Genomic DNA, 26,361 nt, shown 5'->3' on the forward strand with positions numbered 1-26,361 from the left:
TGAGCGGTCACTCTCACGAAATAGACACGTCTTTTCTCACTGCCATCTCTGCTTGAACTGACCACACATGCTTCCTGACCACATGTGCCTCCTGCCCACGCATGCCCCTGTCACTCTTCCGCCGGCCCCTGCAGTCTTCATTTCCCTTTTACCTCATCTGCCATCCTCTCCACCAACACCACATAGATCATCACAGCCCATAACACCACAAACACCACAGAAGGTATAAAGTGGACTGACAATTTATTGACAGAAGTGCCAACAACAAGACTGTTCTGATGTCTTGATTTTCATATAAGTTAGCACGGATGTAAACTAATACACTGATACACATATGCATGTGCACATACATACATGTCATTGTTTAACATTCACATTTCTGTACCTGCATGGGCAAATGGAATTTGTTGAGGCAGGTTTTCTATGGCTGGATGCCCTACCTGTCACTGATCCTCACCAGTTTCCAAGCAGGCTAGTATTTTCCCATGACCAGATAAGTGTTTCACTGAAGACTGGACCCGAATAACTTTCTTGGCAGCGATCTTTGTTTACAATTATCACATGGCATCTAGACAATGGAACACACATGCACACACACACACACACACACACACAATTGTGTCATCATCATTATCACTACCATCATCATCAACATTTAATGTCTGTTTTCTATGCTAGCATGGGTTGTATGGCTTGACAGGAACTGGCAAGACCAGGGCCTGCACCAGATTCCATAGTCTGCTTTGGCTTGGTATCTATGGTTGGATTCCCTTCCTAATGTCAGCCACTCCACAGAGAATACTGGGTGCTTTCTATGTGGCATCACCACCAGTGCTTTTTATGTCATACCAGCACCCACACCAATGCTTTTTACATGGCACCTTGGTTTTAGGATCTCAATTCTGTTGTGGTGGGTGGGTCTTCTCAAGTACTGCAATGCTCTACATATCTCAGTCTTCTGTCATCTCTTTTGTAAGGTTCAGCATTTTGAGATCAGCCTTCAATACTTCATCCTATGTCTTCCTGGGTCTCCCTCTCCCACAGAGTTTCCTTCAGTTTTCAACTACCAAATTCACTCACAAGGCTTCAGTCGGCCAAGAGCTATAGTAGAAAACACTTGCCCAAGTTCTATAGTGGGACTGAACCCCAACTATATAGTTGAAAAGTAAACTGCTTAACCACTCAGCCATGCTAGCATCCATAAAAGGGGGCACTGAAAACTTCCTGGTTTTGAGTAAAAGAAAATACAGGAGGATCTGTGAATTATGATTTTATTCAACATATTCCCCTCTCAGATTCACATGCTTCTTGCAATGGTCCTTCAGTTTTTCTAAGACCTGTAAAAGAACTCAGAAGGTTGGGTCCCTCCAACTGAACCTTTCACATTACCTTTAAAGCCAGGAACTTTTCGACACCTTGTATATACACATATACAATGGACTTCTTTCAGTTTCCATCTACCAAATCCACTTATAAGGCTTTGGTTGGCCCAGGGCTATAGTAGAAGATACTTGCCCAAGGTGCTCTGAAACCACTGGTTGGGAAACAAACTTCTTAACTGTACAACCAGCTTTGCATCTGAATCTATTAAGTTATTTTTAATCTCTTCCATTTTCTCTTTGCTTTTTTGCCAATAAGAAGGGCACTCCCCAAAACTGTAACTTCCCCACACCCATGAGCCAACACTGGACTCTTATGAAGGCTGACTGGGGTTAGACATTTGCAACAACAATCATGAACTATTATTGTAGGTTGTTTCTATGCTGTTGCTTGATTTGTTTGAAATAGTAGCCAAATCTGCTTCAGTTTATACCCTGTTGTCATAAAAAAAAGAACAACACATTGGGTAATGTAGTACTAGATATACAATGCTTTGAACAATGATAGGATAGTTATGATTGGAATGCCTTCTTAAATTTAACCATGGGTTAAATAACTGCAACCATAGCAGTTTATAAAAACATTATATTCAAGTCTTTTTTCAAAGTATGTAAAGAAAAATCAACAAATCTATATTGATAATGCTGATTATCATCATCATTGTCTAATACCCTCTTTTCCATGCTTGCATAGGTCAGACAGAAGTTTTGTACAGCGGGATGCTTTTCCTGTTGCTAGCCCTCACTTGTTTCCAAGGAAACTAATATATCCTCATAGAAGCTCAGAAACGAACAACCTCGCTTGTATGACAGTGGTGCTCATTTACAATCACCACATGATGTCAAGATGGTACACATAAACAAACACACACACACACATTTTAAGCATACATGAGTGCACACACATACGCGCGCGTGTGCGTTAAGTTTCTTACAGTTTCTACCAAATCCACTCTCAAAGCTTTGATTAGCCTGGGACCGTAGTAGAAGACATTTGCTTAAGTACCATGCAGTGGGACTGAACATCAATAAATTTTGAATTCTTATTTCAATGCAGCATTGTTTTTAATATCCTTGGACAGGACATTTCACTTGGCTTTTGTTAGGCTTCTCGGTTCAATTTAAGAAGGTAATCATAGCCGACTAGCTTTTGAATCATGGCAGTCAACAAATTATGTGGTGTCCTTAATCAAAACACATAATTCTGCTTTCATAAGGCTTTAATGTTTAATCAAGAACCTGATATTTATTTATTTTGTTTTGTTTTGTTTTCCAAGTTTATAAATTAGTTTCTTGCAATCTTAAATTATATTTATTGTTGTCTTGATTAACAGAAACAGTCAGATAGACAGAGACAGACAAAGAGACAAACAGAGACAGTCAGACAGAGAGACAGATAGATAAACAGACAAGCAAGCAAGCTGAAAAATGACTAAATGCAAAAAAAAAAAAGAAAAACATTTCAACATTGACGATAAAGGAAACCAAAACACAATCCCAGGCGTCAAAATCTTTTTATTTTTCTGTAATATTTAAAGGCTTCTTACTTCCTTACGGGTGAATATAATCAATTTTGAATAACGTTGCTATTGCTGTTGTTTTGGGTGGTGGTTTAAATTGTTATGATGATGATGGTAATTTGAAGAATGTGTAAGTTTTCACCAACAAGTGAAGCAACTGGCTTTATCCCAAGATTGAGCAATTTCTGTGGAAGAAACTATATGTTTCCCTGTATTAATTGCCAGTATCATGATAGCAGGCTAGATGGTGAGTATGAATAAGATAAGGTTCAGGCATGGCTACATTGCTAAGAAGTTTTCTTCTCAACCATATGGTTTCTGATGCAGTCCTGATGCATGTCAGCATGAGCAAGTGCCTTCTACTGTAGCCCTGGAGTGGATTTGGTAGACGGAAACTGAAAGAAGCCTATCATATCATCATCATCATTTTCGTTTAACATACCTTTTTCCATGCTGGCATGGGTTGGATAGTTTCACAAGAACAGACAAGACAGAGGGCTCCGCCAGGCTTTAGCATGGTTTCTATACCTGGATGCCCATCCTAATGCCAATCACTTAACAGAATGTACTGGGTGCTCTTTAAGTGACACCAATGAGGTTGCCAAGTACTTGCAAGATAAGACTCCTCAACTGAGTGGGATATAGACTGGAGAAAGAACCTATGATAGAGGGAGAAGAACAAGTGTCTTGTTGAAGAGGTAAATACATGGCTTGCCCACCTGGAAAGTGAGAAAAGAGAGAGAGAGTGTGTGTGTGTGTATTTATATTATGTATATTGTATAAAAAATATATGGATGTGAGTGTATGTATGTTTTGTGTCTTGCATCATTGTTATAAATGAATGCTATTAATTTCCAATATTCTGTGGAAACCTGTCTGACCACAGGGAAATATCATCTTACTTGGAAACTGGCAAGAATTGATGGCAGGAATGGCATCTGGTTGTGGAAAGTCTGCTTCAGTCAATTCTGTCTGACATGCATGCATGGAAAAGTAGAAGTTAAAATAATGATGATAATAAGTTACCCTGAAATATACTTTTTGTTTTTTTGAGGGCTGGATTGTCCTGGTTGATGTAAAGAAATTAATTTACGTAAATATTGGTTTCAAATTTTGGTACTAGGCCAGCAATTTTAGGGGAGGAGTAAGTTAATGACATCAACCCCAATGTTCAACTGGTACTTATTTTATTGACCCTGGAAGGATGAAAGGCAAAGTTGACCTCAGTAGAATTTGAATTCAACATAAAGACTGATGAAATGCCGCTAAGTATTTTGCCTGGCATACTAATGATTCTTGTCAGCTCACTGACTAATAATAATAATAATAGTAATAATAATAATAATAATAATCCTTTCTATTATAGGAACAAAGCCAGCAATTTTAGGGGAGGGGTAAGTCGATGAAATCTACCCCAGTGTTCAAATGGTCCTTATTCCATTTACCCTGGAAGGATGAAAGCCAAGTTAACCTCGGTAGAATGTGAACTCAGAGCGTAAAGATGGACGAAATGCTGCTAAGCATTTTGCCTGGCATTGCTAACAATTCTGTGAGCTCACCACCTTACTTTTATGTAAATATTAATGATAAAAATATTTCAATCAGTACATTCTATTGCAGTCTCTTATATATGCTTTAGATACTGGACCACATAAATCAGTTTGAACTCCCTTAACCCTTTTGTTACCATATTTCTGTTAAAATATAGTGCCTTTATTTGAATTAATTTTTAAAAATGAAGAATTTAGTAAAATATCTTTGACATTATTAAGCTGGTGTTTGGAATGTAAATTAACATGAAATTGTGATTGAAGGCTTTGATTTAAATCTCTAACCCTAACCCTTTTGTTACCTTATTTCTATTGAAATACACCCTCTATATTTCAATTAATTTCGGAAATAATGAATATAGCAAAATAACTTTTTCTGTTATTCAGCTGATGATTAGAACATAAGCATGAAATTTTAAATGCAAATTTTAATTTAGATAACTTTTAAACAAGAAGTTTGTACCATAGGACCAAGGCTGGTCCTGGACAGGTTGATATTGAAAGCATTAAAACATGAATTTTGTATAATAGAACCAGGATGGTCTCAGGTGGATTAATTTCAGAAGGATTAAATTCAGGTCTGGTTCTGAATTGCTGAAAGTTGAGGAGACTAGATGGAAACAGCACTGAGAAATAGTTATCAAGAAATAGTAGCCTCAAGTTAACTCAGATCTATGCTCAAAGATGTTCTAGCTGTTACTGTCACATTTTATTCCATTGTAAATCTAAAATTACATCATACAGTGTATCTTTACTTTTTGAAGATGGTTGGATATTGTTTGAGGTTACATGGCTATTATTTCTAGAAGGTTATGCAATTGGTTTGATAGGGGTAAGTGAAGTGGAAATTGGGCAAGAAAAGAGTGGAGGAGTGGATTGGGGAAGTGAACATAAGTGAATTCATACGAACCTATCTAGTACATACTTAAACCTAACAATCTTCATTATGGAAATTTCTATTGTTGAAATTCTTCATTCTTCATATTTCAAAGATATACAATCAAAATGGTTAAGATTCTTTCATAAGAGCATGCTAACATAAAAAAAGAATGGCTGTAGTTATAATAATGAAATTTGAGCCAATCTGACAAATCAGACACCATCAAATAAAACCTTACAATAATTCTGCTTGTCATTCTGTTACTTAGCCCGTCTGTAACAAAGAGGTAGAGAGAAGCATTCATGACATGAGGTAGAGGGAGCGTGATTGTAATGCTTTCACATGATTAGTTGAAGGGAAAGAGAGAACAAGAGAGAGAAAGTAAAAGGGGAGAGGAAAAGAGGATAAGGTGAAGAGTGCGAAAAAAAAGAGGCAAAGAGAAAAATATGGAGGGAGAAAAAGAGGGAGAGAGAAGTGCCCATGACATGGGGGTAGGGGGAATGTAATATTTATCATGTGATTAAAAAAGTTAGTTGAAGGTAGTGATGATATAGAAGAGGAGAGTTAAAAATATAATTTTAGCAGAGGGGTGATGTTCTGATGGTGAGGTTAAAGAAAGGCAGAGAGAGATGATGATGGTAGTGGAGGTGGTGATTGGATAGTGAAAAGTGTATTTGTTTTTTTTTATTTATATTTTTTAATTAATTTTTTATATCAACTATCACTTAAGGCATGCACATAAGTGCAATTCTATGAAATATTCACGCTTATTTACGTGGCAGATAAATGCAATTTAACTAATGGTTGTATCAAATGTACAATGATTTTTGTTTTGTTTATGGGGAAGATGGGAAAATAAGAGTGGATATTTATTTTATAGTGCTGTGTATTAAGTCTATAAAATTGTGCATAAAGTATATAAAGTGCATTAAGTAATCATTGAATTCCAATTTCTTTCACTTTTCAATGAGTAGCAGATGAGCGACTATCTTTTGATACAGATACAACACAGGCGATGCTTTCAGGTGTTTTGAATAAAGTTTTCAGAAATAACCCAATAGGTTTACCATTAATTCCATGAGGTATTCATGGGTCCGACTAGTAATTATAATTTACTGTTTTTGTTTTTTCTGTTGTAGCCATATACAACATGGTTGCTCCTTCATCCACATCTAAAGAAAGCTTACCATCAGAAATGTCAAAAATGAAGAAGTTTGAAAAATCACTTGGCTTTAAGTTTTCAGACTTTTCAAGTCCTTCACGATTTGTCAATTTGTTGAATCGACCAACTGATCCTGCATTACTTGGAATGATACGACTTCTTTTTGGTAAGTTTGACTAACTTATATTAATATGAGAGTTAAAGTGTCTTTAGTCCCACAGTGCTGTACCTTGGGCAAATGCCTTTGACTATAGTCCCAAGCCAAGCAAAGCCTTAGTGATTTCATTTGTTAGCCATCTTTCATTCTTAATATTATTCTCTCCACTCACTTTTTACATTGATCACTCTCAAACACATACTATCTCTCCTACTCTCTCTTTTTCTTTTATCCTCTCTCATCTTTCCCTTGTTCACTGTACCATTATTACTATTCTGCTGTTCTTTACCCCCCCCCCTTTATGCACTGTCAGTCATTTTCTACACTCTCCCACCTCCTCTAACTCATATGTATCATTGGTCAATTCCCACCCCTTAACTCTAACCAGTTTCTACAATTGTTACTACATACTCTTCTCTGCCTTCCCTACTTGTCATCCCTCAACTCTTGTTCTTCATTATATTCACCTTCTCAACTATTCCCCATCTCTAACAATCTCTCACTCTCCCATACACTCTTGCAACCTCTCCGCACTCACACTACCTGTTCACTTGTCTCCACTCACTTCTAATTACCTTGAAGATCAACCTGACATCTCATCACTTCTATTTTACCTCTTTCCCGCTCCACTTCAGTTACTCCCATCCTCTCTTCTATAATTTGAGTAGCCATGTAGCTCTTCTATAGCAAGAAACCTGCTCTTTTCTTACCCTTTCTCTCATACTCTAACCTCTCATCTCAAAGCATAAAGCTGTGCCTCTCTTTACTGCAGTCTCATGTTAAATGGGATTAGAAGATCTTAGTCTCGCAAGCTGCATGGTAAACTCATTAGTGCTGGTGCCATGGAAAACAGCACTCAGTACATGCTGCAAAGTGGATGGCATTAAGAATTACATCCAGCTGCAGAAATCACACTAATGCAATTCTTGGATGCACCAGGTCTTGTCAAATATCCAACCCGTGCTAGCATGGAACATGGATGTAAAATGATAAGGATGATAATGATAACAATGGTAGCAGTTGTATGTGTGTGTGTGTGCGCGCATGCACGTGTGTGTGCATGTGTGTGCATATGTGCACATGTGGATATGTCTGTGTTTCTTTAGATTTGAGCTCTACAAAAGTTGAGAATTACAAATGGTGTGGTTACTAACACTTCTCCCATCAGCAAATCATATGCTCACTTTGTGCCTTCAAAGGCATGAAATAACAGAACCCTTATTTGAAAAACAGGCAAGGATTAGGGACAAGGTCATCTGGCTGTAAAACGATGCCTCAATAATATACTCAGCTAATCTATGTTACCATAGAAAAAAAAGACATAAAACAAACAAATGATGTGTGTGTGTGTGTGTGTGCTTGTTTACATCCCTGTAACTTAACAGTTCTCCAAAGGGGATCTATAGAATTAGTATCAAACTTAAAATAAGTTATGGGGGTCTTGTTTCTCTCCTTGTTTCCTTCTGTGTTCCTTTCTATGGAAGAGCATAGGTTCGAAATGTTAAAGACTTTTTCACTTCCCGAGTGTTAAACTAATACTACCTGTCTTCATCTTTTGTTTTTTTAATGAATTCTCCCTATATATATATATATATATATTATATATATATATATATACACATATATATAGTAGGTACTGTAAATTTAGGATGAATACTTGATAAGTGTAAGCACCTGTATATGCCAGATAGTGGCAGAGGTGAGAGAGAATATATTAAATAAAACCAAAAACAGAACACAAAGGATATCGCGGTACACCTGTTTCAAGCTTTATAAACGACCTGTTCTTACATCAGTGTATAATAGATATAAAAGATGGTTTAAAGCTCTCTTCAGCTGCAAACATTGTTATTCCAAAGAGTTAGATCACACTATAAAAAATATGAAAAGTACATGTAGTATTACCCATTATAATAGGTATATCATATCTCCCTGAGAAAGTGTAACTGTATAAATGTATAAAGATTCATTGGATTTCAAAAGTCTGCCCATACTGTATCACCACTCTATGTTGACTGGTAATACAGTATTAGCAGACTTTTGAAATCCAATGAATCTTTATACATTTATACAGTTACACTTTCTCAGGGAGATATGATATACCTATTATAATGGGTAATACTACATGTACTTTTCATATTTTTTATAGTGTGATCTAACTCTTTGGAATAACAATGTTTGCGGCTGAAAAGAGCTTTAAACCATGTTTTATATCAATTATACACTGATGTAAGAATGGATTGTTTATAAAGCTTGAAACACATGTAATACGATCCTTGGTGTTCTGTTTTTAATTTTATTTGATATATATATATATATATATATATATATATATATATATATCATCATCATTGTTTAACATCCGTTGCTAGCATGGTTTGGACGATTTGACTGAGGACTGGCGAACCATATGGCTGCACCAGGCTCCAATTTGATCTGGCAGAGTTTCTACAGCTGGATGCCCTTCCTAACGTTAACCACTCTGAGAGTGTAGTGAATGCTTTTATGTGCCACTGGCACAAGGGCCTGTCAGGCAGTACTGGCAATGTCTACGCTCAAGTGGTGCTTTTTATGTGCCACTGGCACAGGAGCCAGTCCAGTCCAGTCTTCTCTCTTGCACACTTGTGCCATGCTTCAAAGTTTTTTGTTCAACGTCTCAGGCTGCAACTAAACTAAACTCTTTCAAAGTTGGTGTGTTTCACTGTTGGCTGGTACAATCACATACATATACTAACGCAGACACACAGAGACATACATTCATGCACACCTCATGCTTATCTCTGTCCCTCTGTGTGTCTGTCTCTGTCTTTAGATGTGTTTGTGTGTGTATGTGTGTCAATTGTCACAAAAATGTATGTTTACTGACAGACACATGCACCATCACACACATATACTTCTCAGTCATCAGCGTAACGTATGTGACAAATGTAGCAACACCTTCATATAGAAAATGTGATGTCGTCATCATTATGGTGGTGGTATAAAATGTCATTTATGATAGGTGGCTAAAAGAAAAATTATAATGTTAAATTTTTGTAATGCAGATATGTAAATGAAAATAAAGTTTATTTGGCAGCCAAAAGATTACTAAATCTTTTGATACCCCATACATCAAAATTGGCAACTCAGTTTTTGAATGCATAAGGAACATACGCAGACACATACATACAAACTCTCTTATATATAAGTATATATATATATGTATATATGTATGTGTGTATAAATATATATATATATATATATATTATATATACACACACATATATATATCATCATCATCGTTTAACGTCTGCTTTCCATGCTAGCATGGGTTGGCGAACCAGATGGCTGCACCAGACTCCAATCTGATCTAGTAGAGTTTCTACAGCTGGATGCCCTTCCTAACAGCATATATATATATATAAGTACCTTTGAATCATCAGGCAATACGCTGTGCTTGAGGAGACCTATTGAGTCAAGTAAAATCAAAAACCAAAATCAGAATCAGAATCCCAATCAAATTGAAATCAAAATGGAAATTGTAGTTGTGGCTGATGCCAGTGCCACCTGACTGGCTCCCGTGCTGGTGGCACACAATAAGTACCATTCATACGTGGGTCATTGTTGCCAGTGCTGCCTGACTGGCTCCCATGCCGGTGGCACATATAAAGCACCCACTACACTCTTGGAGTGGTTGGCATTAGGAAGGGCATCCAGCTGTAGAAACCTTGCCAGATCAAGATTGGAGCCTGGTGCAGCCTCCTGGCTTGTCACTCCTCAGTCAAACCGTCCAACCCATGCCAGCATGGAAAACGGACCTTAAACAATGATGATGATATATATATATATATATATATATGTGTATATATATTTGCATATATATATTTTCATAAGTTTAACAGTTGAGCTCAGAGTATACCAAGCTATAAATAATAGCATGTAAATATTCAGTTAAAAACCCCTTTGACTAGAAAAAGTTAAAAGCCGGACCCACATTTTATAGCTTTATGTACTTTGAGTTCAACCATTAAAAATTAATTATTTCATGTTTTCTCAAAGTTTCTGAAATTCTTCTGATGTAAATAATATGTATGTGCATCTTTTTTTTTTTTTTGTGCAGGGTTTATTATGCTGCTGGATATACCTCAGGAGCGTGGCTTATCATCTATTGATGAAAAATACAATGATGCTCAAATGTGTAATTTTCCTTTATTTGACTTCCTGAAGCCTCTTCCTCTTGAATGGATGTATGTACTATACTTTTCCATGTGGCTGAGTAAGTAGCTTGAACTTTACATAAGGAGTGTTACTTACTGTTTAGTTATTGACTTATACTTATACTTAAGTGTTGTTGTTATTGTTGTTTTACCACTGTGTAACTCTAATTGTACAGACTTGTAATTAAAGATGTTCCCACTATGAGCAGGCCATCTTTTTAGGAACATTGAAGACTATGTACTCTAATATGTCCTTTCATAATGTGCATTTGCAGATTATACTAGATTCAGTGTGTATTTACAAATGCACTGAATTTAATGTCTATACAGGTACCGTTCTGAGCCCTTCTCTAGCAAAAACACTAGCACTCAATGAAACAAGAACATTTGTTATGAATAGGTACCATGTGGAGGTAGAGCTTACTATTGTAAGTAGCAAGACATTGAATTATTGATTTCTCATACAAGCATAAAGAGTTAAAAATTATATGGAAGGATATGGTTACTTGAATTGCCCTTAGTGTATGCTTGGTCCTTATTTTTCTACAGCTCTAGAAGAATGAAAAGCGACAAAACTAAATACTTTAAAGGATGATGAAATTCTACAATTTCATCCCCCTTGAGTACTCTTTAACTGACAAGTATTTTTCTAGTTTGCAGCATTGCAGAAGACACCGTTATGTGAAACCTAGAAGTTTAAGTATCCTGCAATCAATTTATGCCCCAAAAAAGGCTCAGGTGTGCCTGTGTGGTTGAGCAGTTTATAGTTTCAGGTTCAGTCTCACTGTGTGGCACCTTGGACAAGTGTCTTCTACTAGAGCTCAAAGTTGATTACAGTCTTGTAAGTAGATTCAGTGGATGGAAGCTGAAAGAAGCTCATTATGTATATATATATATATATATTCTTTTATTAGTTTTAGTCATTTGACTGTGGCCATGCTGGAGCACTGCCTTTAGCCAAGCAAATCGACCCCAGGACTTATTCTTTGTAAGCCTGGTACTTATTGTCGGTCTCTTTTGCCAAACCACTAAGTTATGGGGACGTAAACACACCAGCATCAGTTGTGAAGTGATGTTGGGGGGTACAAACACAGACACACAAACATATACACACCCACATACATACATATATATATATGTACATATATATGACAGGCTTCTTTCAGTTTCCATCTACCAAATCTACTCACAAGGCTTTGGTCAGCCTGAGGCTATAGTAGAACACACTTGCCCAAGGTACCATGCAGAGGGACTGAACCTGGAACCATGTGGTTGGTAAGCAAGCTACTTACCACACAGCCACTCCTGCACCTATATGTATATACTTTTTATTAAAGCTGCAAAATTATCACAGAACTGTTGCTCAGAGTTTCATCTTCCCATTTTTAGGATAGTTGTGATGGAAAACTGAATTAAAATTTTAATTCAGTTCTCCATCACAACTGTCCTACGAATGGGAAGATGAAACTCTGAGTAACAGTTCTGTGATATATTTGTATATTCATTTTTGGAACAGTGGATCTCAAAGCATGAATCATAGCATGTAAATATCCAAAGGTTTTTTTTAACCTAATATTTACACACTATTATTTATAGCTTTAAGTGCTTCAAGATGCACTGTTCCAAAACATAATTATTTAATGTTCTTGTGAAGTTTATAATTTCTTATGACTTCAACAATGTGTGTATATGTGTGTGTGTGTGTTTGTCTTGACATTGCATGGTAGATGTAAATGAGTGTTGCTGTCATACTATCTGTTATTCATACCAGCATTCTGTGAAAAATGCCTGAACAGGGGGAAATATAGTCTTATTTGTAAACAGGCGTGAGTTGGTGACAGAAAAGGCATTTGCCCTTAGAGAGAAAACCTGCCTCATTAAACTCCATCATCCCATGCAAAGATGGAAGAGTGGGCATTAAAATGATAGTGATGATGATAATAAAACTGGGATATGCTCTAACACACCACAACACTAAGTATAAGTTGGTAAAAATAAAATTTTGTAATAAGACAGAACATGAAAATATTTGGTACCATGCAAAGTATATAAGAATTCAAAATGAGCCAAATTTAGATAAAAAGAAACAGAGAAAAAAAGAACACTAAAAAATACAGTCATTTCATGCTGCTAGTTAGTATCATCATCATCATCATCATCATCGTCGTTTAACGTCCGTTCTCCATGCTAGCATGGGTTGGACGGTTCGACCGGGGTTCTGGGAAGCCAGAAGGCTGCACCAGGCTCCAGTCTAAATTGGCAATGTTTCTACAGCTGGATGCCCTTCCTAACGCCAACCACTCCGTGAGTGTAGTGGGTGCTTTTTACGTGCCACCTGCACAGGTGCCAGGCGGGGCTGGCAACGGCCACGGTCAGATTGGTGTATTTTATGTGCCACCGGCACGGAAGCCAGTCGAGGCGGTGCTGGCATCGGCCACGAGTCGGATAGTGCTTTTTACGTACCACCAGACCAGGGATCCTGGCTGGTTCAATTCGATTTCGATTTCGCTTGCCCCAACATGTCTTCACAAGCAAAGGGGGTTGGCAAGGGTGCCTGTCGTACGGTCGCATTGGAGTATTTTACGTGCCACGGCCACGAGTCGGATAGTGCTTTTTACGTACCACCAGACCAGGGATCCTGGCTGGTTCAATTCGATTTCGATTTCGCTTGCCCCAACATATCTTCACAAGCAAAGGGGGTTGGCATGGGTGCCTGTCGTACGGTCGCATTGGAGTATTTTACGTGCCACGGCCCCGAGTCGGATAGTGCTTTTTACTTACGTACCAACAGGCCAGGGATCCTGGCTGGTTCAATTCGGTTTCGATTTCGATTTCGATTTCGCTTGCCCCAACATGTCTTCGCAAGCATGGGGGGTTGGGATGGTGGGGTCTGTCGTCGGATGAGGTTCTATATCGGACTTCGCTTGCCTCAACCGGTCTTTGTGTCAAGGGAGGAAAGGCATTCATAAGTGGGCTGGGCTCACTTGTCCTGCCTGGTCTTCTCACGTACAGAATATTTCCAAAGGTCTCGGTCTCTGGTCATTTCCTCAGTGAGGCCTAAAGTTCGAAGGTCGTGCTTCACCACCTCGTCCCAGGTTTTCCTGGGTCTACCTCTTCCACGGGTTCCCTCAACTGCTAGGGATTGGCACTTTCTCACACACCTATCTTCATCCATTCTCGCCACATGACCATACCAGCGCAATCGTCTCTCTTGCACACCACAACTGATGCTTCTTAGGTACAACATTTCTCTCAAGGTGCTAACGCTCTGTCGAGTATGTACACTGACATTACACATCCATCGGAGCATACTGGCTTCATTCCTCACGAGCTTACGCATGTCCTCAGCAGTCACAGCCCATGTTTCGCTGCCATGTAGCATGGCTGTTCGTACACACGCATCATACAGTCTGCTTTTACTCTGAGCGAGAGGCCTTTAGTCACCAGCAGAGGTAAGAGCTCCCTAAACTTTGCCCAGGCTATTCTTATTCTAGCAGTTACACTTTCAGCGCACCCACCCCCCTACTGACTTGGTCACCTAGATAACGGAAGCTATCAACTACTTCTAGTTTTTCCCCCTGGAAAGTGACGGAAGGTGTTTTCTGCAGATTTTCGGAGGTTAATGCTCCCGAGCATCTGCCACATACAAAAACTATCTTCCCAGTTAGCCTACCTTTGACATTGCTGCACCTCTTATGTGTCCATAGCTTACACTGGGTACATCTTATAGAGTTTCTACCTACACCTTTTCTACAGATCGAGCAGGGCCATCTTCCTGAAGATATTTGTGGATTGTCTACCTTTCTACTTATTAGTACTTTGGTTTTAGCTAGGTTGACTCTAAGGCCCCTTGATTCTAAACCCTCCTTCCACACCTGGAACTTCTCCTCCAGTTCTGATAGTGACTCAGCAATAAGAGCAAGGTCGTCAGCGTAGAGGAGCCCCAGGGACAGCCTGTCTTGAATTCCTCCGTAATTGCCTGGAGTACTATGATAAATAGGAGGGGGCTGAGTACTGAACCCTGGTGGACCCCAACCTCTACTTTGAATTCTTCTGTGTACATGTTGCCAACCCTAACCTTACTTACGGCATCTCTGTACATGGCTTGCACAGTCCTCACCAGCCATTCATCTATCCCTAGTTTCCTCATTGACCACCAGATAAGGGATCGGGGGACCCTATCAAAAGCTTTCTCCATGTCAACAAAGCCAGGTACAGGGGCTTATCTTTGGCTAGGTATTTCTCCTGCAGCTGCCTTACCAGGAATATAGCATCAGTGGTACTTTTTCCTGGCACGAACCCAAACTGCATCTCATCTAAACTAACTCTCTCTCTAATTAGTTGGGCTATGACCCTCTCCGTAACCTTCATTACTTGATCCAACAGCTTGATACCTCTGTAATTATTTGTATCTAGGGCATCACCTTTACCTTGTAGCAGTTGACTAGTATGCTGCTGCACCAGTCATTGGGTATGACTCCTTCGTGTATCACCTGGTTGACTATACGGGTGACTAGGTTATAGCCGACACTGCCAGATATTTTGAGCATCTCTGCAGTAATTCCTGATGGGCCTGGGGCTTTCCCTGTCTTCATGCTTCTAATTGCCTTAGCTACCACGGAACTATCAACTCGGATAGCTGGTCCCTCTGTAGGGTCAACATTCGGCAGACTCTCTTTATCCCATTCATTTTCCTCATTCAGTAACCTTTCATAGTGGCGTCTCCAAGCTTCTCTCTTTGCATCCTCATTTAGCGCAAGTGAACCATCCTCCATGCGAACACATTTCTCTCCTACCACATCACGATTCTCTCTCACACACTGTCTTGCAACACGAAATACCTCAAGTCTTTCATCCTCACGGCGCAGGACATTGGCAAATTTTCTCTTATCTGCTTCCCCTCTGGCTAGATAGACCTGTCTCCTAGCTTCCCTTCTGGCAGTCTGATACCCTCCCTGCTACCACCGTTCTTCCAGGCCTTCCAAGCCTGTTTCTTTGTCTAATAGCCCTGTCAACAATATTGTTCCACCACCACGTTATTTTGGGTCTTAAGGGGACTTTGCACCAGCCACAGATCTGGTCAGCGGCTTTCAGCAGGTTGTCCCTCAGAAACGTCCAGTTGTCTCTACCCCATGTGTAGCTATACCCCCTTCCACTTCGTCAAAGGCTTCAAGTAACATATCTCTAAATCTCTGTCCATTCGCAGGGGCTTTAAGCTTCCAGACCCTTCTTCTCCATGTTGGTCGTCTTCTAGTCGCCCTCTTAGTCCTGATCCTAAGTCACTAACTACCAGTCTATGTTGTGGGGTGCATTCTTCGCCTGGGAAGGTTTTGGCATTTTTAAGCAGCCATCTTTCCCTTTTTCTGGCAAGGATGTAGTCGATTTGGCTAGTATGCCGGCCCGATCGGTAGGTGACCAGGTGGCTTGTTGGTTTCCTGAAGTTAGTGTTGCAGACCATAAGACTACTTGTGGGAAATATTTATTTATTGAAAAATGTAGTAAGTTTTTAATTTTGATTATGAGAAAATTCACATAATAACATGAATCAGGTTTTCATACACTTTAGTTTGGATTTTCCACATTAACCATCCGTTACTCTCTTCTTACACTTTTATGAAATTAAACCCCCCCCCAATCTACGGGTGGTCCATTTCTGGATTTAAGCAAAAAATTTGAACTAACTGTATTTTAAACTCTCATTCTTACTTTCTTGTATGTACCTTGAGAGTTCGCTCTGATTCCTTGTCACCACCATCTTTATCTTCATTCTGGATACTCCCACCCTTATATAATGCAAGGTAGCTACATATCGACTCTATTGCAAAACACCTGTGTTTATTCCTCTCAACACCTGACATGAAGCTATCTTCCCCTGCTCTCTCAAATATACTCTTCAGTTTGGCAAAGAGGATTTTTCTCTTCTTTTGTTGTCTTGCAAGTTACTTAGAGAACTCACTTATGCTGATGCCATGACAAAAAAAAAGGTATCCAGAACACACTGTAAAGTAGTTGGCATTAGGAAGGGCATCCAGCTGTAGAAATCATGCCAAAGCTGACACTGGACTCAACATAGTACTCTAGCTTGTTACTACCTGTCAAATCACTCAACTCATGACAGCATGGAAAACAAGCATTAAATGATGTTGATAATGATGATGACTCTGGTTTTTCTCATCTATCTATCATTGTCATGCTATATTGGGCTTTAATGATGTGTTAATAATTGGGCTCATAAATATCATGGATATATTTTATGATGTTTATGCTTTGCATTTATAAGTCACACCCAACAGAGTCATTTACATTAATTATACTAAACTGGGAAATATTTAATTAGTATTAAATAGGTGATAAGTTTTAGTGGTAATTTCTAGAAAATTATGAAAATAGGTGATTTTGCTTCAATGCTGTAATTTTAGGGTTTCAGTTTACATTGAGATATGCTAATATTGAAACTTTAAATTAAAATTTTCTTGTTATATTAATTGTCTATAGTCAGGACTGGCTGCACTGTTAGGTGCTGGACTGCCTGCCTTATAGTTCTTGGTGGTTGTCATGTTACTGGTATTACATTGCATGTTGGATCACTATAATTGATTTGGCTATTCTTTTATCTCTTACTTGTTTCAATCATTGGACTGCAGCCATGCTGGGTCACTGCCTTGAAAGGTTTTAGTTGAACAAATCAACCTCTGTACTTTTTTTTAAAACCTACTTGTATCCTACTAAGCTCTTATACCAAACTGCGAAGTGAGGTGGATGTAAACCAGCCAACACTGGTTGTCAAACTGTGGTGGGGGATAAACACAGACACAATGACACACACATAAATATATACATATGTATATACAACAGGTTTCTTTCAGTTTCTGTCTACAAAATCCACTCACAAGGCTTAAATCAGCCCAAGGTTGTAGCAGACACTTTACCCAAGGTGCCACATGGTGGGACTGAACCCAAAACCATGTGGTTGGGAAGCATGCTTCTTACCATACAGCTATGCTTGCACTTATACTGTTATTTTACTTAAAATATATACGCAGAATTCTGGTTTAAATACCCATATAATCCCTATTAACTTTTTTATTTTTAGGAATTTTGAGAAAATTTTTACAAAATTGTGTTCTGCACATGGGAATTCATACAATTATCATAAAAATTTTCTGTGTGTGATTCAAGGTTTTTTTAGCTGTTGTTTTTAGCACATCTCACGACCACCTGATATCTTCCTTATTTCTTTGTCACTCTGACATGTATTGATGTTTTTCAATATTTTTCTCCCCATAAACAGATTTAATGGAATTTTGATGCATCCAAAAATTCAAACTACCTGTGTTTTAAACTCTGATTTTAAAAAATTAGAATAAGAGTGAAAGTTTTAAAATTTATGGGGGAAGGTGGAGTGCATTAAAAATTATAGAAAAGAATTTTTTTTACATAATGTTTGAATTCCCATGTACAGATCACACATTGGCAAAACTTTTCTGAAAATTCCAAAAAATAAAAAATGCCATGAGAGTTATACGAGGTGCTTAAGCTAGAATTCTACCAATATATTTACTCTAGTAAATGGCTGATTTACATTTTATTGACCTCAGAGAATTGAAACACAGATTCACTGGTAATAGAATTTTAATTCAAAGGAATGTAGAAATATGAAACTATTTTGTAAAACATTTAGTTCTATTTTCAAGTATTTCTTCTGTTGAACTACCTTTTGAAACTGTATAATTGACTATTTTGTTGTCTTTGCAATGTTTACTTCAAATTTTCTTACAAATACTATCAAAGAAAGTCTGAATCTACCAGGGGCTTGCTTGTTTGATATATAAATATATATATAGCTAAGTGAAACCATTATTTTGTCTTTACAGGGCACATTAAAATGTTGTGCCTTTACAGGGTATTATGGTTTCACTTAGCCAGAGTGGCGCTTGTAACCATTTGTTAGAACCTAGTTTACATTATTAATAAGACCTGACAGTGAAAAGGTGTGAATTGTCTGATGATCTCCTCTCAAAACTTTTGTATGAACTAGAAAATCAGTATAGAGCATAATATTAATAAATGAATGACTAAAGAACAGGAGTTATGTAACTACGCTCATTAGCTTACAGCTGTTGCAGTTATAGGTTGAGTGCCAACATGACATCATATAGCTTCTTCAGAGCCATTTCAATGAAGTTTTTTTTTTATTGAAGAGTATATTTAAATGTATAGTTGGGTGCATGTAATATAATAAAATATAATATAATATAGTACAAAATAATATAATATAAAATAATATATTATTGAAGTGAGGCTTTTTGGCCCTAGTGATTATAAAACAAACTTGGTATATTAAATGTGACACTAAATAAACTTAATATTTATTATAAGGGCCAAATCAAGAATAGCGATAGAATAAATGCCTTATGGTATTTAGCTGTGTTTCTTTATGCTCTGAGTGCAAATCATGCCAGGTTCAGTTTTGCCATTCATCATTTATGGCTTGAAGACATAAGTAGCAAGTAAATTTAATCTATGATTTTTGTCTCCCCACACCTCTGGCCTTTTGAGATCATTATTTTAAAATAGCAGACTGGCAGAACTGTAGAATGGCTCCTCCTCCTCCTCCTCGTCCTCCTCCTCGTCCTCCTCCTCTTCCTCGTCCTCCTCCTCATCATAATAACAATAACAACAACAACAACAACGCTCAGGTTTGGTCTTATTCCTGGTAAGATTTGTGTGGGTAGCAAGTTACCTGTAACCTTTGGTATATCCACACATTTTCAGCAGTCTTTCAAGTGCTTAGAACCCTCCTGATAATCCTTACTGTCCCTAAGTGACAAACTTTCTGTATTATTATTATTATTATATTATTATTATTATTATTATTATTAAGGCAATGAGCTGGCAGAATTGTTAGCACACTGGACAAAATACTTAGCAGTATTTCACCCATTCTGAGTTCAAATTCTACCTAAGCTGACTTTACCTTTCATCCTTTTGGGATCAATGTAATTGACTCACCCCCTACCCCCAAATTGCTGCCCTTGTGGCAAAATTTTAAAACCATTATTATTATTATAAAAGGGTAGTGAGCTGGCAGAATCATAAGCACACTTGGTGAAATGCTTAGCGGTATTTCGTCTGCCATTATATTCTGAGTTCAAATTCCGCCAAGGTCGACTTTTCCTTTCATCCTTTTGGGGTCAGCAAAATTAGTACCTGTTACACCCTGGGGTTGATGTAATTGACTTAATCCCTTTCTCCAAATTTGAGGCCTTGTTCTTCCAGTAAAAAGGAGTATTATTATTATCTAAGGTGGCAAGCTGGTAGACTCGTTAGCCTGCCAGGTGAAATGCTTAGCAGTATTTCATCTGTCACTTCATTCTGAGTTCAAATTCTACCGAGGTTAACTTTGCCTTTCATCCTTTTGGGGTTGACAAATCAAGTACCAGTTCAGTACTGGGGTTGATATAATCGACTTAACTCCTCCCCCAAATTTTCAGGCCTTGTGCCTTTAGTAGAAAGGATTATTATTATTATTATTATTATTATTATTATTATTATTATTATTATTATTAAGGCGGTGAGCTGGTAGAATTGTTAGCATGCCGGGCAAAATGCTAAGCAGCATTTTGCCTGTCTTTACATTCTGAGTTCAAATTCTGCCATGGTCAACTTCGCCTTTCATCTTTTCAGGGTTGATAAATTAAGTACTAGTTGCATACTGGGGTTGATGTAATTAACTTCACCCCTCCCTTAAAATTTCAGGCCTTGTGTCTATAGTAGAATTATTGCTGCTGCTGCATCCACTTTTCCATGCTAGCATGGGTCATTGAAGCAGATTTTCTGTTGCTAACCTTCACCAGTTTCCAAGCAAGATAATATTTTCCCATAGTTGAAGATGTTTTCACAGAAGATTGAAGACAAACAGACCCACTCATTGACAACTACAGTACAATGTCAAGATAAGAAGACACAGATACACACATGCATATGCATACACACAAACATGCGCGCATTCATGTATGTGTGTATATATATATATACATACACACAGCAGGCTTCTTTCAGTTTCCATCTGCCAAATCAACTCACATGACTTTGTTTGGCCCAGGAAAATAGTAGATGACAATTGCCCAAGCTTCCACACAATGGAACTAAGCCCCAAACCACATGATTGGGATGCAAAATTCTCACACAGCTACTTCTAACCCTTAAAAAGTTTTTAATCTCATTGCTCTACATTCTAAGTTTAAAATTAATTTTCACTCACTTCACAATCCATAAATTAGATACCAGTCATATCCTGGTATCAATTTACAGCCTTGTGTCAACGAGAGGAACCATTGTTATTTAAGTATTTTTAAAAAGTTCTGTAAATGATAATAATAATAATAATTTTATAAGTTTAAAGCTTATAAGTGATCACCATGTATTGAATAAAGAAAATAGCTTAAGATCGGGGTGTATAAGCCCTCGACAGACAAAAGTGTGTTTCCAGTACGTGTGGGACTTGAACTCAGACTTCTGTGTTTTCACGACAAGTGTACTACGAAAAACTAACTTTTTCCATTGAGATCTTATATGGCCTAATATTAGACAATTTTCTTTAGTCAATACACAGTGATTGCTTATAAGCTTTAAGCTTATAAAAATATTATTATTATTATTATTTACAGAACTGTCAAAAGTACAGCACTGCTTATCAAATCAGTCATTGCAAGTATTTTTAGAAAACAAAAATTGTCCTGTAAATACATCTGTTTGTATATTTTGTTTCATCACATCTAACCTGATAAAAATGCTTCTCGTTTCTGTTTTTCTAGGTGCACTTTTCCTGATGATTGGTTTCTGTTTTCGTTTAAGCTCAATCCTTTTTGCTGCAATCTATTGGTATCTCTTTTTTTTGGACAAAACCAAATGGAATAATCATTCTTACCTCTACGGGCTCCATGCAATTATGTTTATGGTTAGTGATGCTAACCATTACTGGTAAGTCTGAACAACACCCTGACAACCAACTCTGTGTGTGTGTGTGTGTATGTGCACGCGTGCATACATGCACATTAGTATTATTGTTATCTTTATCATCATCATTTTAATGTCTAAATTTACATGTTCATCAGGGTTAGATGAAAGTATGCAGTTATGCAGGTATTTTGAAAATACCTCATGGAGTGACAAGCATATTCTGCATAATTACAGGCTGCCCTTTGGCACCTTGCCAGGGATGTGGCAAAATCGTAGGACTGCAGCATAGTGGATTGTGAAGATGTAGCAGAAGAGCTCAACTAAGTCAATAGTACTTCTTTCATTGATGCTGAGTAGAGGAATCCTAGCAGATCAACAGTCAGGATCACCAAGCTCTATCAAAAGAGTAACTGCAACACACTCTTAGCAGTGGCATCTATGGTTGTGTAATCTGCCAATGAAAGATTCACTAAGATGCAAGCTTCAGGTTCAAGTTCATAATAATGGAATTGGATGGCAACAGAGAAATCTGCAAAAGCAGTGAAAATATATAAATGTTGAGGCATAGTTTTCCACAACATAATGTCTTTCTTGATGTTAACCCTCACTTGTTTCCAAGCTAGGTAATAATCTCCAGTGTATTGAACAACTAACAGAACAGACTTAGTTATGCAGAGAGATGTCCCACCCGTGCTAGCATGGAAGGTGGACGTTAAACGATGATGATGAAGATAATGGAAAGGAACAGTGCTGTTTAAATGGGCCTTTTGTTTACACCCAGTAAACACACACGTACAAACAGGCATGCACACATGTTTTCATACACACACACACACAGAGCAGGCTTCTTCAGTTTTTGTCTACCAATTTCACTCACAAGGTGTTGGTCAACCTTCAGCTACAGTACAGAACACCAACCGACAGCATCTACACATAGGAACTGATTCCCTATGTGCTTCCAGTGAAAACTTCTTGATCATACAGCCATGCCTGCACCTTTATCATCATCATCATCATCATCATCACCGTTTTATATTCGCTTTCCATGCTGGCATGGGTTGGATGGTTTGGTTGAAAACTGGCAAGCCAGGAGGCTGCACCAGGCTCCAATCTAATTTGGAAAGGTTTCTACAGCTAGATGCCTTTCCTAATGCCAACTACACTGAGAGTGTAGTGGGTGCTTTTACGTGCCACTGGCATGGGAGCTAGTCAGGTGGCACTGGTATCAACCATGCTTGAAAGGTGTATTTTACATGCCAGTCAGGCAGCTCTAGCATTAGCCACAATCGAATGGTGCTTTTTACATGTCACCAGCATGGGTGCCAATCAGGTGGCACTGGCATTGGCCACACTTGAATGCAGCTTTTTACATTCCACCAGCACAGGTGCCAGTCAGGCAGCACTGACATCAGCCACAACTACAATTTCAAGCACGGCATGTTGTCCAATGATTGAAGGGTGCTTTTAAACTGGCCAGTTATGCAGCATTGGCATTGGCCATGACTATGATCTCACTTGGCTTGCCAGTTCTTCTTAAGTACGGTATTTCTCCAAAGGTTTCGGCTGCTTGTCATTGCCTCTGTGAGGGTCAACATTCAAAGGTCGTGCTTCGCCACCTCATTCCATGTCTTCCTGGGTCTACCTCTTCCACAGGTTACCTCCACTGTTAGGAAGTGACACTTCTTCATACAGCTGTCCTCATCCATATGCATCACATGACCATAACACCAAGAGCATACACAAAGAAAAAAAAAAGAAAAGTGTTGATGAAGAGGTTACAGATGTGTGACGAAAGATTTCCAGACAAAGGACAAGAACAGAAATAAACGAGTAAAGAAAAAATATATAGTGCATGTGTTTATTTGGCGCAAAAAAAAAGACCATCCCAAAATATGACAATATCTGTTTCAACACACAATTTCACATCAGGAGTCTTGCAACACAAATTCATAAACATATATATATATATATATGTTTATGTTCCTATAACCTGTGTTAATTCTGTAACCCTTTAAAATGGAAGATAAGAAAGTTCATTTTCGGTACTTGATGCTTTGGGAACCAGACAAAAATTGTTGCAGCTCAGCTGGGGTGTCTTACCCCACCCTCCATATTCACCAGATATTGCTCCTCCACATATTCAGGTCTCTGCAGAATAGTCTTAATGGTAAAAATTTCAATTCTAGGAAGAGGGTATTTTCAAGTTAAAGGAAAGATGGAGACGCATTGTGCAACAAAATGGTTCATATTTGTTTGATTAAAAATGTAATGGCAAGTATTTATTAACCTTTTTCTTTCCTTTAAAAGTCAGCACAAACTTTTTGGACAACCCAATATAATAAATCTATTTCTGTTTCAACATCTTCTCTCCATTTTTTTTGTACTTGTTTATGGTATATTCTTATACCTATAATGTCTCTCCTCAATATATAATTATTTATATATGTATATACATATATATATATATATATATATATATATATATATATATATATATATATATATATATATATATATATATATATATATTGGCCTGCTCGCTTAGCCAGTGGGATGGCGTCATTTGAAGGCTAAAACAATGTGAAGCGCATTGTGACCAGCGATGTGTAGCAACATCTGATAGCCTGGTCGGTCACGTGATCACGTGATATATATATATATATATATATATATATATATATATATATATATATATATATATATATAAACAAACATGTTCATGTTTGAATTTGTACTTTGTAAATGTGATAATATTGAAACTAGAATAAATATATATATATTTAAATATAAGTTTTATTTATATATTTGCTATTTCTTCATTTTCTTGAAGGTCTGTTGATGGCTTTTTGAATCCCAAGATCAGAAATACTCACGTGCCATTATGGAATTATACAGTATTGAGATTTCAGGTATTCCTATTTCTTACCAATATTTGAAGAACTGTTGAGATATCAAATTCTGTAGCCTTAAATTTAAATTATTATAATATTTATAATATACCTGTTTTTTGCTCAAGTCCTGCTAAAGTCAACTTTGATTTACAATGACACAGACCTGTTGCCAGTCTTTGGTGCCTGGGGCTGTTTCAGAATATTCTGGGTGGGTACTAATTTGTATTGCAGGAAAATTTTTGTAAACTGTATTTTCTAAATCTGAGGGTGCATCACTAAATAGTGAGGGGGCAGTGCCATCCAGTGCATCCCCTAGCAGACGAGCATGCATTGATACAGAGATTATAAAAAATAATACCTTAATAAATTAAAGCTGATACTATCAACTATACTTCTCCTCAATAAAAAATAATAATTGTCCTTATTTACATTTGATGGACATTTGTCCCCATCTTGTTTGTTGTTAACACAATGTTTCGGCTGATATACCCTCCAGCCTTCATCAGGTGTCTTGGGGAAATTTTTGAACATGGGTTCTCATTCCTAAGGTATTTTTTTTATATTGTTGTCATTGTTGTTGTTATTATTATTCAGGTCATTGGCATATGGCGTAGTGGTTAAGAGCACGGGCTACTAACCTTAAGATTCCGAGTTCAGTTCCAAGCAGTGACCTGAATAATAATAATAATAATGATAATGATGATGATAATGTTGAAAAATACCTTAGGAATGAGAACCCAGGTTCGAAAATTTCCCCAAGATACCTGATGAAGGCTGGAAACATTGTGTTAACAACACACGAGATGAGGACAAATACCCAAATGTAAATAGTGTACATTATTCCTCATCTCTTAAATATAGAACTGAATAATTGTCCTTATTTCATTTTTATATTTGGCTTATAAGATTCTTGATATGAAATCATGTGTTGGAACAGATTTTGTTGACTTGGGTATCCTGGGAGAGTCATCATGCCAATAAGAAATACATTCACTGGTTCTTTTTCACTTTATCATCTTCATCATCATCCTTTAACATCTGTTTTCCATGCTGGTATGGGTTGGACAGTTTGACCAGATTCCAGTCTGATTTGGCTTTGTTTCTAAAGCTGGATGCCCTTTCTAATGCCAACCGCTTTACAGTGTGTGCTGGATACTTTTAATGTGGCTCTGGCACAAGCACTACCACATAGCACTGGCACAGGAGCTTTTTTTATGGTACCAGCACAGGACTCTTGCAAGCCAATCCTCTTCACCAGGGGGAGCGGCTTTAACACTTTTGTTGTGGAGGACAGCAAGGTGCCAGGTATCTAGCAGATCATGTACCCACATAAAGTCTCCCTCATTGGTTAAAAAAATAAGCAACAAGTTAGCAGGAATGGTCAAGTACCAGGATAAAGATTTTTTAATGTTTTGCTCTGATTCCTGCATTTATCAAGGTTGATCTACCATTTGATAACTTTGGGACAAATGAAATAATATGAGTCTAATATTCCCTGTATTTTCTTTTACAAAGCTTTGCTTCCTATCTCTTCAGTTAGTACTGAGTCTTCTTGGAGTAAAAAGTTACCTGTTGTAAATGTGTGTTACGAGTTTTAGGATATTACGACATGAATTTTTTCAATATGTTATTGTTAAACCATAATTCTAAGGTTGTCCCTTTTT

The 26,361-nt window shown here is 37.7% G+C and overlaps 1 protein-coding gene and 1 long non-coding RNA gene across 5 annotated transcripts in view; one reads left to right on the forward strand and one right to left on the reverse strand.

Moving 5' to 3' along the window:
• Nucleotides 1–26,361, forward strand: part of LOC115214216 (vitamin K-dependent gamma-carboxylase) — a 76,108-nt gene that overhangs the window by 12,281 nt on the left and 37,466 nt on the right. For 2 of the 4 annotated variants that reach the window (XM_036504914.1, XM_036504915.1), the window contains exons 1-5: nt 3,000–3,146; nt 6,469–6,657; nt 10,748–10,903; nt 21,662–21,827; nt 24,637–24,715. In XM_036504914.1, coding sequence (XP_036360807.1) covers nt 3,026–3,146; nt 6,469–6,657; nt 10,748–10,903; nt 21,662–21,827; nt 24,637–24,715 — 711 coding nt within the window. In that variant the 5' untranslated portion in view covers nt 3,000–3,025. Of the gene's footprint in view, nt 1–2,737; nt 2,881–2,999; nt 3,147–6,468; nt 6,658–10,747; nt 10,904–21,661; nt 21,828–24,636; nt 24,716–26,361 lie in introns of those variants that run through there. The other 2 variants (XM_036504916.1, XM_029783328.2) reach the window with 2 other exon arrangements.
• LOC118764320 lies at nt 639–26,277 on the reverse strand. Its single transcript, XR_005000134.1, has 3 exons — nt 26,267–26,277; nt 16,597–16,599; nt 639–1,013 (listed from the first exon to the last, which is right to left on the reverse strand). It is a non-coding gene; the product is annotated as an uncharacterized LOC118764320 (long non-coding RNA).

This window comes from Octopus sinensis, linkage group LG7 (genome assembly GCF_006345805.1).
Source record: "Octopus sinensis linkage group LG7, ASM634580v1, whole genome shotgun sequence".
Classification (NCBI taxonomy): Eukaryota; Metazoa; Mollusca; class Cephalopoda; order Octopoda; family Octopodidae; genus Octopus; species Octopus sinensis.